This window comes from Montipora capricornis, chromosome 14 (assembly GCF_036669925.1).
Source record: "Montipora capricornis isolate CH-2021 chromosome 14, ASM3666992v2, whole genome shotgun sequence".
Taxonomy (NCBI): domain Eukaryota; kingdom Metazoa; phylum Cnidaria; class Anthozoa; order Scleractinia; family Acroporidae; genus Montipora; species Montipora capricornis.
The window spans coordinates 24,099,634-24,112,133 of NC_090896.1; the positions used below are offsets into that span (position 1 = coordinate 24,099,634).

Here is a 12,500-nt window from a genome sequence, read left to right on the forward strand (position 1 = left end):
TGTGAAAATTATATTTTAACGCTCAAAAATGCGAACAGCATGAACAGATTTTGTTGGCCTGCTTTATACAAAACAACTATTGATGCAAAAGTAAATAAATATTGATACTCAGTCTTAAGGAAGAGCACAAGGAAGTTTTTGGGAAGTGTCAAAGGAGAATAATAATAAAAAAAATCCATCAGCAACAAAAACAACAAATTATGTGCCGCGGGTTTAAAACGTTCGAAAAACATTTTGGGACATTTTTGCTACGTTCAGTTATTCGATTGATCTTTTGGCTACACACAACGCAAAATCGAAAGTGACATCGATTGCAGGGGCCACCTGTGATCAAATTACCCTGCGTGTTGCTAAGAACTGGATAGATTTGTGGCAAAATGACGGCAAGACATGGGATTGTTGTTTTTTTAGTTAGTTTCTTTTTTCTTTCAAGTGTTTTAAAAGTCGACAAGAAATGTACGAATTCAACACAAAGATCACAATCGTCCAACTCTTGAGGTTGACCATTCTTCCTGCAAAGTCAAAAATTTACTCTCCTAGACAAGGTTATTTCTCACCAGGTAATTCCATCGTTTTGGAAATAGAAATTGTTTTATTGTTCATCAGCGTTACAAATTCTTGCCGATTTTGAGGCTCATTTGTTGAAATTCAAGCACGTCTCCAACGGAACTGGCCACCGCTTCGGTGGTTCAGTGACATTGCCAGCGCACACCGAACCGGGCTTTCGGCGAACGAGTTCTTGCTGGGGTAGTGATAATTTTTTCGGTTTGTTAAACATCCTTCAATGTTGTTTTCACTTACTTATTTTCATAAATAAATAAGATATCAGTTATTCCGTATTAATCACAATTTCAATTAGAAAAACAAATGAAAGTTTTCATCCAGGGAAGGCTCTCGTTCACGCAGATTATCTTCGTCTTAATTCTTCACTGAAATCAGAGGATTTGACTGAAAAGCTAATAATTTATTGTCGGAGATTGGATGACAAGAATTTCTGTCGCAATCGGAAATTCAATGACCTGGATTTGTGAAAATCTTGTTCGGCTTCATGCTTTAAAGAACGAGGTATAGTGTCGAGTGCAATGTTTCGTGATGTTGACTTTCGCCTCATGTCTTAAAGAACGACTAATGTTTCATGTGTAGCGCGCTTGTATCGCCTCATGGCGGCATTAAGAACGACGTATATTTCACTTGTAGCGTGCGCTTGTTTCGCCTCATGGCTGAGAGATATTTTCTGTCACGCGCGAACTGACTTCCGAGAGTCCGATTGACTCTTGCCAGGAAGAGCTGTGTCCATCTGACCGAGTCTGTCTGCCAACTTTTTGAACCCCACTCGCTCTTGTTAACCGTTACTTCCGGTACCACTGATCAAGCGCCGTGCACCCATTTCCGGTTCCGATCGCGATCGGACTCCATCCGCCTGTGAGTGAAGGCTTCAGATATCAAGGTAATAGCGTCATAATTGAACAAAAATGTAAAGGAGGGAATGATGGTGGACTAGCGGGATGTGCAGGAAAATGCATTTGTTATTCATTAGAAAATTCAAGCCTCCTCAAATACTCAGGCAGACTCCATTCGTGTTAACCTTTTTGTTTAACTTTTAGTATATTGTAGCTATTGTGCTTACTTATAATCGATTTCCATTTTTTTATATATTTTTTTGACTTGATAATGACGTTAGGATAGTGTTACAACGTCGTCGTTTTTAAAAGGATTTTAACTTCTTAGCTTTTAAGAATTTGGTTTTATCAACAGAGTTGATAATGTAAATTTGCCACCGTACAGAGATTCTAAAAGCTGACGTTTCGAGAATTACCTCGCGAACGTTGTTTGAACGTTGCGAACGCTGCGAACGTTGTTCGCTCTGACGAAGGGCTAACGCTCGAAACGTCAGCTTTTAGAATCTCTGTACGGTGGCCAATTTACATTATCAACTCCGTTGATAAAACCAAATTTTTGTATACTACTTCCCCACCAACGCAGCACCACAGTTTCTTTAGAAACTAGCCCTTCATTTTTAGCTTTTAGTTTGTTAAAAAAGATTTTATCGTTTTTTTAAATCGAAATATTTTGAAGTAATAAAGTCATGTCAGATAATATAAACTACTCACAGCAGAGAACTACCACGAAGTTGATTTAAGTTGAGATATCTTGTTCTTTGAAATGAGTGGCTTCATCGTTCACTCGAAATGGTTTTAATCAGCAACCGCACTGAAGCTCTTTCAATTTTACATCTTTACTCATCCGCCATGACCTTTTTATTGCCGAGGTTTCTGTGCTTCCTTTTTAAAAGCGTTAGCTAATGGTGTTTTACTTTAATTATATTTTGTGTGTTTTATCTTGCTTTGTTTTGTTTTCTTTCAAATGCTGTTGTTCCCTTCATTTTGCAGGTGAGTGTCGTCAACTGGTCTTTCCACAGTTCTTTTTTGTTGCCAACAAACGCCTTGTAAACCACACCATAAAGACTGTAGAAGTCCAGGATATGGATTATTGTGAGTGGATGTGTTACAAAGAACCCGATTGCGTCAGTGTTAATTTTGAAATTGGGACAAAGCAATGTTATTTGAACAACGCAACACACCGAAATCATGGTGCAGAGCTTGAGGACGGAGATGGTTTCCTCTACCATGGAGCAGATGTAAGAGCCAAACTTACAATTATCAAAAATATTTCCTTCTCTGTCTTTTTTTCTTTTTTTGTTTCTGTACCTGTCTGAGTTTATCTCCTCCTCCTCCTCCTCTTCCTCCTCTTCCTCCTCTTCCTCCTCCTCTTCCTCTTCCTCTTCCTCTTCCTCCTCCTCTTCCTCCTCCTTTTTCTCCTCCTTTTCCTCTTCCTCCTCCTCTTCCTCCTCCTCTTCCTCCTCCTCTTCCTCTTCCTCCTCCTCTTCCTCCTCCTCTTCCTCTTCCTCCTCCTCCTCTTCCTCTTCCTCTCCCTCTTCCTTCTCCTCTTCCTCCTCCTCCTCTTCCTCCTCCTCTTCCTCTTCCTCCTCCTCTTCCTCCTCCTCTTCCTCCTCCTCCTCCTCTTCCTCCTCCTCTTCCTCCTCCTCTTCCTCCTCCTCTTCCTCCTCCTCTTCCTCCTACTCTTCCTCTTCCTCTTCCTCCTCCTCTTCCTCCTCCTCTTCCTCTTCCTCCTCCTCATTCTCCTCCTTTTCTCCTCCTTTTCCTCTTTCTCCTCCTCTTCCTTCTCCTCCTCCTCCTCCTCCGCCTCCCACTCCTTCTCTACCTCCTCCTCCCCCTCCCCATCTGTCTACGTTTTGCAGAGTTTCCAAATCTTTTTTTTTATGTTGAGCGGATGTAAAACATATTTAGGATGCAATGGAGATAATAATAGTCTTTATTATACAGATGAAAAACATCAGTGACCAACAAACATGTTCAGTTTACAAATTTTAAATTTATCTAATTATCTAAAAGTAAGTAGAGTTCTATTGATAAAAACACTTTTAAAACGTTCAGTCGTTGTTCTTGGTTTAATAAAAGAGTGACCCCGAGGGAAATAGAAACAATGCTTACGCAAAATTTTGTCATCAACCGTCCGTACGTACGTCCATACGTCCACCCCTCCATGTATGCCAATGTGACCAGTATCACGCTAGTTTACAGCATACACCTTTGTTATTGGACATCAACGTTATAGTCAATTTTTACCTGTTAAATCAAGGAATTCGCTGACCAGTATCACGTGACCATATCGCGGGCTCAAGTTTAGAGCTCATTGAGGTCAGCTGGTTTTTTTTTAAAGTTGACCACTGACCAGGTACTAGTTTTCGTTTGGTTTGCAGGGGCAACCCAGGTTAACTCACGTAAATATAAACGAGGCTTCATTTTTCGCGCGCTTTCTGTGGCTCGACGCGGCCACACGCACGGGCATACTTCGTAAACTATATTCTCTTAACAGTCAACTCTTTTGTGTTCAGGTGGAAACCGGTTTGGAAATCGCTTTATTTGTGCATTTTTTGCTTGTTTCAATCGAGTTTAAAATATCATGATAGATGTGGTCCACACTGGTGGCTACGCAGTGTTTCAAGTCAAGCATCGGAGGGATATAAACTTGAGTGTTCATTTTTAATTTGTTTAGGGCTACTGCTTTCTCTGTATTGCAATTTTTGGCATATCTTTAGAAGCTCTGATAAGGTTGCATGATGCCTGGAGGACCCATGACTAGAACAAAACCGAAAGGAAAGCGAAAGAGAACGAAAACGACAAAATAAATACCAGTAATAGCTTAAACTTGGTGGAAGAAATTACGCCATAAATTCTTTACTTGGGCTCTAAACCGTTTGTTGGTTTTACGGATGCGTATTTTTAAAAAGTGGTTTGATCGGTTTTTCCTTTGTTCAGGAATGAAACTCGAATTTTTATTCTCAATTGGAATTAAATAACGATTACCTGTACTCTTTTGGACATAAAAAAACGTTGATTTGTTTGTTTGTTTTGCTCTAAAATGCGAACGAACAAGTGCTTTTTTAATCCGTTTGCCCAACTGCTCTTTGTTCTGCATCGAAAGTGACAAGAAAATTGTGCCCGTATGTTATAAACACGTAATCGCAACAAGTTCTCTTAAAATTAGGGAGAAATACCACTAGCTTGTGTTATCAGAAGTTTGTTTAAGCACCTAAAGGTCATTTGTTGAAGCGGATCTTGTTTGAAGTTTGTCCTTTCTTGGTTGCATTGCCGTATTTTGCCTATTATTGTTCCAAGCCAAGGTGGCGTGTTTCAATGAAATACATGTACATCACAATCTGAATGATCTTGTTTTTAGAGAATAAAGTACATCAGTAAAACTACATTTTGACCTTGAACTAACAAAGTTTCCTGAGGGTTTCTAATTTTAGTGTGATTCTTATTATATACGTATCGAGATTTACGCGCCAAAAAGAGAAGCCAGCTGATTGGTCAACTTTTTTCACTCGTTAAAAACGACGTATCGACGCTCTGATTGGCTGTATCGTTATTTTCACTAGTGAAAAATTGTCGTATCAGCCTTTTGATTGGCTGTGCGTTTGGCCTGTGCACGGACAGCGGCAGTAAAGTTTGTGAACATGGCGACCGACTGGACCGGTGTACGTTTTTCAAAGTTTTTGATATTTTATTGCTTAGTTTTCTCCACAAAAATACTTCAAAAGATCTTAAAAACTTTTAAAAGTCCCCAAGCGAGGTATGGAAGGTAAAGATTTCCTTTATTTCAAAAATATTTTGCTATTTGTTTGGGGCTTTTGTTCATGATCGGTGGTTTGATAAACTCTCGATTGGCACTTACCTCGTTAACTTTTTGATCTCTGTACTTAAATGATAAACAAATCGTGTGTTACGAAAAATAGCATTGCGTGACTAGCGTTACTGTCTAGAAGCTTCACGAGAGTTTGTAGTTTGTTTTTTTTTAGATTTGTGCGTAAGCGTTTCTAAATCGGTGTATTTTGTAATCTTTCTATAATTAGAGTGATTACTATTTTAGAAAGTTCTAGAAGCTTATTGTGGGAGTATGTAAGTAGACGAGTCCAAGCGGAGTGTTTTTCTAACTAGTTTTTCACAAGCGAAGAGAGTTGGCGTTAGCCGTGTTTAGTCAAGTGTGACAGAAGCAGTGTTTATTCAAGTTGGCGGAGGCCGTGTAAGTTTATTGAGTACGTGTTGTTTAGAGTTTTACTTCGTGGAAACTACGTTCATTTTTGGAATAAATCTTCTTGTTGTTGTTCCGACAACCCTGCGTTCAGTTTAGTTTGCAAGCTACCTTTCCTCAAAACATTCGAACTCGTAACATTGGGGGCCTGTCCGAGAGAGGAATTCATTTGTTTGCTGACTACAGAAACCAGGAAAGGACAATTCAAGAAGGAGTTACAGAAAAAGTAAGAAGAACTGTGCAAGAGAGTCTATTGTGTTTTTGCTGCGAAATAATGCTATGGAAATGGAAAAGCTTTTGCAGATGGGGAAAGAATTCGGATTGGAAGGAGAAAAGCTTCTCGAGTTTGTGAGGGAAGAGGAAGAAAAAGAAGAAAAACGCAGACAACTAGAACAGGAAAGAAGAAGGGAACAGGAAGAAAGAGAAGAAAAAAAGAGGCAATTACAAGAAGAAAGAGAAGAGAGACGTTGAATGCTTGAGGAGGATAAAAGAAAGGAAGAGGAAGAGAAAGAGGAAAGGCGCAGAAGAGAAGACGAAGAGAGAGAAACTAGGCGACAAGAACTAAGAAAATTGGAGATGGAAGCCGAGCTGTTGAAACAGAAAGAGGCTATTGAAGCGGCAAAAAGAGAACATGAGCTGGAGATTGCACGTTTGGCTGTGGAGAATGCTGACGGACGTCCTGAAGTGAGAGAGGATCGGGCTAAGGCACCTAAACTCCCCTCGTTTGTTGATGGTAAAGACGATTTGGACGCGTATTTGCAGAGGTTCGAGAGATTTGCCGAGACAGCTAAGTGGAAAAAAGATGGATGGGCATCGAAGCTCAGTGCTCTGTTGTCTGGACGGGCACTAGAAGTGTATTCACGTCTATCGGAGGACGCAGCTTAGGATTATGACAGGGTAAAGATTGCGTTAATGAAGAGATATGACCTTACCGAAGACGGCTATCGTCGAAAGTTTAGAGCATCCAAACCAGAAGTTGACGAAAGTCCGGAGCAGTTTATTGTGCGACCGGACAGATATCTGTTACGTTGGCTAGAGCTTTCGAATACTGCGCGAAGCTTTGATGGTCTTAAGGACTTGATCGTGAAAGAACAATTTATTGACTCTTGCCCTAAGGATTTGGCAATTCACCTGCGAGAAAGGGCACCTGAGACCCTAGCAAAGATTGCGAAGATCGCTGACCAGTACTTGGAGGCTCATGGTGAACATTTGTTCAGCTCAGCGAGCAGAAAGCCAACAGTGCAGCCTGAGAGGGACGAAGCCAAGAACATGCAGATTAATCCACCAGTTCTGCATTGCTTTAAGTGCAACACCCGAGGTCATAAAGCTGTCAACTGCCCAACCCTAACAAGAAAGTGTTTCCTATGTGGTAAGCAGGGACATGAAGCTAGAAACTGTCGATCAGGTGGACGCAGATCAGGAGGACAAAGTAAGGATGGTAACCATGTGCAGCGTGGTCAAGTGAGTGCCAGTTGTTTATTTCAGCCACCTGAGGTTAAACCTATTGATGAAGAAGTTAAGGCCTGTATTAAAGATGATAAGTTGCTGTTAGCCTGTGGTAAGAAGATTCCATTGTTGACTAGTGCTTGTGTTGAACCGTTGACTGGAGTGAGAAGTAAAATGCCTGTCGTGAAAGGTAGAGTTGGAGAGAAGCCTGTTGATGTCCTGAGAGATACTGGTTGTAGTGGAATTGTAGTAAAGAGGGACCTTGTGTCGGAGGATCAGTTTACTGGCGAATTTAATGTTATGCTGCTCATTGACAATACGGCAAGGAAAGTCCCCATCGCAAAGATTGATGTTGATACACCTTATTTCACGGGCCAAGTGGAAGCGCAGTGTCTTCCCGATGCTGTTTATGATTTAATTATTGGTAATGTACCAGGCGCAAGAGCCGCTGACGACCCAGACCCAAGCTGGCAAGTTCCTGTACAAGAAGCTTGTGCTGTAACCACGAGAAGTCAAGCTAAGAAAGCTGGAGAACATATTCCGTTGAAGGTACCGAGTACTAAAGAAAGTCCTGTAGTTGATAGAGAAAAGCTCAAGCAAATGCAGCGTGACGACGAGAGCCTACAGAAATTTTGGGAGAAAGATGACGTAGTTGTGAGAGGCCAGGCTGAGACTTCATTTGAAGTGAAAGGTGGAGTTCTGTACCGCGTCTACAAGCACCCTTATGTGAACGGAGGTAAACCCCTGAAGCAGGTTATGGTTCCTGTGCAGCTGAGAAGTCGAATAATGGAACTAGCTCACGGATCGATCATGGGAGGTCACATGGGAATAAAGAAAACGACTGATAAGATTCAAAGCGCGTTCTATTGGCCAGGCATTCAAGGGGACGTGACTCGTTATTGCCAGTCCTGCGATGTATGTCAGAAGACAGTTAACAAGGGTTCCGTACCGAAGGTTCCCCTAGAGAAGATGCCATTAATTGACAAGCCGTTTAAGAGAGTAGCAATCGACCTGGTTGGACCTATTGTCCCCCGAGTGAGGACGGTCATAGATATATATTGACATTGGTCGACTTTGCAACTCGTTATCCTGAAGCTGTTCCGCTGAAGAACATTGATACTGAGACTGTGGCAGAAGCCTTGGTGGATATCTTTAGTCGTTTGGGAGTGCCTGAAGAGATCTTGAGTGACCTTGGTACGCAGTTCGTCTCTGAGTGTATGAAGGAAGTGACGCGGCTTTTGAGCATTAAACAGCTCACCACGACCCCTTATCATCCTATGTGTAATGGCCTGACGGAAAAGTTTAATGGAACAATGAAGAGCATGTTAAAGAGATTGTGCAGTGAACAGCCATGACTGTGGCTATATTAACCCGTTGCTGTTTGCATATCGTGAAGTTCCTCAGGAGTCTACTGGTTTTTCGCAGTTTGAGTTGCTGTATGGAAGAGCTGTCAGAGGACCGATGTTTATTCTCAAAGAGCTTTGGACGAAAGAGCTGGAGGAGCCTGAAGTAAAGAACAGCTATCAGTATGTGTTTGAGCTACGGGAGAAGCTTGAAGATACCCTCAAACTGGCGCACACCGAGCTTCAGAAAGCCCAGAACAAAGGCAAGCATTATTACGACCGAAAGACTAAAGTCAGGAAGTTTGTACCTGAAGATAAAGTGTTACTGCTGCTGCCGACCGACCACAACAAGCTCCTAATGCAGTGGAAAGGTCCATTTGAGGTTAGTGCTGTAGTAGGTCTCAATGATTATAGAGTGAGAGTCAAAGGAAAAGAGAGAGTTTACCATGCTAATCTACTGAAGAAGTATTTTGAGCGAGAGCATCCTGTTTCCGTTGGAGCAGTTGTTGTTGAAACAAACGCTATCATTTGTAAGAACGAACATGTTGAGAGTGAAGTAGAAGAAGTTGACCCTGTGGATAGTATTGATTTTCTGGAGATTGGTGGTTATGTCGCGAAAGAGTCAGTCAATGATGTGGCCATAGGAGATAACCTTTCTCATGAGCAAAGAGCAGAGTTCATGGATCTTGCAAATGGGTTTGAAAGCTTGTTCACAGAAGCCCCAGGCACAACAAGTTTGGCTCAGCATCATATCAAGCTTACATCCGACCAACCGGTTAGATCAAGACCATACCCAGTACCGTATAGCTTAAGAGAATCGCTGAAGAAGGATATTACAGACATGATGAAGATGGGAGTCATAAGAGAATCAAGTTCGCCCTATGCTTCGCCTGTTGTAGTTGTTAAGAAAAAAGACAACTCAAATCGTGTGTGCGTGGACTATCGTAAACTGAACAAGTTAACCGTGTTTGATCCTGAGCCTATGCCAACTGCTGAGCATTTGTTCCAGAAGTTGAATGGTGACAAGTATTTTACCCGATTATCTAAGCAGAGTAGAGGAATAACTTAAGAGATACTGGACTGCCTCCTCAGTTGGTACTATCTAACTAATTTTTCGTTGTTAGTAGAAATTTAGGATATTTCTTCTCAAGAGGGGGTTATGTTACGAAAAATAGCATTGCGTGACTAGCGTTACTGTCTAGAAGCTTTGCGAGTTTGTAGTTTGTTTATTTTTAGATTCGTGCGTAAGCGTTTCTAAATCGGTGTATTTTGTAATCTTTCTATAATTAGAAGCTTATTGTGGGAGTATGTAAGTAGACGAGTCCAAGCGGAGTGTTTTTCTAACTAGTTTTTCACAAGCGAAGAGAGTTGGCGTTAGCCGTGTTTAGTCAAGTGTGACAGAAGCAGTGTTTATTCAAGTTGGCGGAGGCCGTGTAAGTTTATTGAGTACGTGTTGTTTAGAGTTTTACTTCGTGGAAACTACGTTCAGTTTTGGAATAAATCTTCTTGTTGTTGTTCCGACAACCCTGCGTTCAGTTTAGTTTGCAAGCTACCTTTCCTCAAAACATTCGAACTCGTAACATCGTGACTTCATGATTGGCTTGTTTGTACGATTTTTATTACTCACTCGTTGTGAAGGATCGCTAAACTCAATCGTTCGCTTTGCTCACTCGTTCGTTTACGCGATCCTTCACAACTCGTGAATAAAAATCGTACACACTCACCAACCATGAAGTAAACTATATTTAGTCGCTGGTTATTGACTTTTGACTCCGAAATGGCTTTTTTTTCCCTTTTCCATTCACTCGCTGAGGGTGCACTTACAAAAAATTCCGGAAATTTCGGTGGAAATTTCCATTGGATGAAGAGGTCGGGTCCGTTCGTCGCCCGGTGATTGTGATTTTACGCGCCAAAATTAAAATATGGCCGTGAATAGCCTGGAACTGGTAAGACCCTTCAAAACTTGTAAATGGAACACTCATTGCCATCTGAAAGTTTCCAACGCTAAGTACCAACGAAACAGTCAATATAATACATAGTTTACATATTTGTATCAGAGTTCCAAAACACCCAACAGTAGTTGTAATTCTTTTATTCGAAAGTACCGCAACTCAACTTACCTAGTTAACAATAATACAATACTAGAAATTGCACACTTTGTATCTCCAACAACAATGTAGATGTCAAGGTGTTTTGCAATAATATGGAAAGAACTGCTGTAATTTTTGAACGGCCGTAATTTTAACAGGAATATGCAATAACTAAGTTGAATAAAATCAGTGCCATGGAAAAAATCGCCAAAGCGTTTTCAGACTTTTCAGCGTGGAGCATGTAACGGGCCAGTCAAACTCTCTCGCACATGAAAGTTGTTTCACTGGTAGAATTTTTATTTTGCAAGATGCAGCCATGAATTACAAGTCAAATTGATCGTATAATTTTGTACTTTGCAGACAACATATTTTCTTTGAAAATTAAATTAAATTGTTCACAACTCAGTAGTTACAAAACGAAAGACAAAGTGCTCTAACAGCGGCCGATAGGAATATAGAACACGATGGTTCGAAAATAAATATTAAAGAACACTCAAAGCAAGTGTTCACAACGGTCAGGGAAATGGGAAAAATGTGTTTTCACTCACCTCCCAGCACAAGATCATCAATAGTTGCACGCGTCATGCAAGTTTGTCTAATGACATCACACATCAAAACACGCGCTTCCATTGGTCCCTACTAAAATCTCCAGGGGATCTTACACTACGTAGCCTTACATTACACTTTTCATACAACGATCGAGAATTTTCCTGCCTGCTGCAATACTTCGCGCGGCGTTAAGCTGGCCGCCTCGCAAGCCTCGCGTCTTCGCTCGGCTTGCTCGTTGCAATTACTGGCTATATAATTATTCAATCTGTCAATTTTACAAAGACCGGTTTTCTTGACAAGAAACTGCTGTTAAATTTCGTGATTCAATTGGATCAAAGGCGAATTCTTAAATGCTAAATAGTACACAAATATCCTAAAAGACATAAGAAGCGACAACCACACTTGCGAACCACATTAATCAAAGTTAACTGAATAGAGTGTAATGTGAAGTGCTAGAATTCTATCCTAGTGCTACACGGCCAACGTTTGTATAAAACGTAACCTTTCCTTGTACTTGTACATGTCCATTGCCGTGACTTTAAGATCTTCAGTTCCTACGGCCTGCTCCTGTCTGACCTTGTAGCTCAGTCGGTAAAGCGGCGGAGATCTAACCCGAAGGTCGTGGGTTCAATTCCCACCCTGGTCAGAGTTTTTCTCTGTCCTTGTGTGGGCCCATTTCCATCAGTAGGGCTAACGCTCACATGTTTCATATGGGATAGAATTCTAGCACTTCACATTACACTCTATTCAGTTAACACATTAATCAAAGTTCATGATACGTGGTAGGACAAAAGTGCCTACCGAAATTGCAGCTATTTACTTGGCAAGAAACCTTTACCGTCATTTTAGTTTTGAAAGCAGTTTAATGGGATTGCCTATGGTAAACGGGAAAAAAGGTTATGACCTCGCAAAGTATTCTGGCCATTTGCGTCTGCGTCTTCTCTCTAAATAAATTCATAACTAAAATATGTTTGAGCTTTACAGCGTTAATATGTAGTTTTCGTAGGAAAATAAAATACAAAAATGGCAAAACATTTCTCTTCTTGATCAATTCCCTCACCCTTTTCTTTGTTTCCAGAGCGCTTGTGAGACAAACCGTTGTCAAAACGGAGGTGTTTGCCAATCAGGATACACAGACAGAGGATATCGTTGTGTATGTCCTCCTGGCTTCACATCTGATCAATGCGAAAAAGGTATAATGATACAAGGCAACAAAAAAACAACTTCAAATTATATTGTTGGGAGTGTCTAATTGACGCGGGTCACGGGTCGTGGGTAAATTGTCGTGGGTCCAAAAATGTAACATTCATCGTAAAAATTGAACTTTTATTAACTTAACCTGATAACAAATAATTAGCTCATAACAAATTTCAAATTGTAATTACTTAAGTGCAATTGCTAAAGTTGCTTAATTAATGTGATTTCTAAAATTAAATTAACCTGATAACGACTAATA

The 12,500-nt window shown here is 40.8% G+C and overlaps 1 protein-coding gene across 1 annotated transcript in view; it reads left to right on the top strand.

Annotated features, from left to right (window-relative positions):
• The window catches only part of LOC138033019 (uncharacterized), a 61,498-nt gene that overhangs the window by 7,112 nt on the left and 41,886 nt on the right, over positions 1 to 12,500 (top strand). Inside the window, exons 2-3 of the mRNA XM_068880749.1 lie at positions 2,391 to 2,638; positions 12,123 to 12,237. Coding sequence (XP_068736850.1) covers positions 2,391 to 2,638; positions 12,123 to 12,237 — 363 coding nt within the window. The remainder of the gene's footprint in view (positions 1 to 2,390; positions 2,639 to 12,122; positions 12,238 to 12,500) is intronic.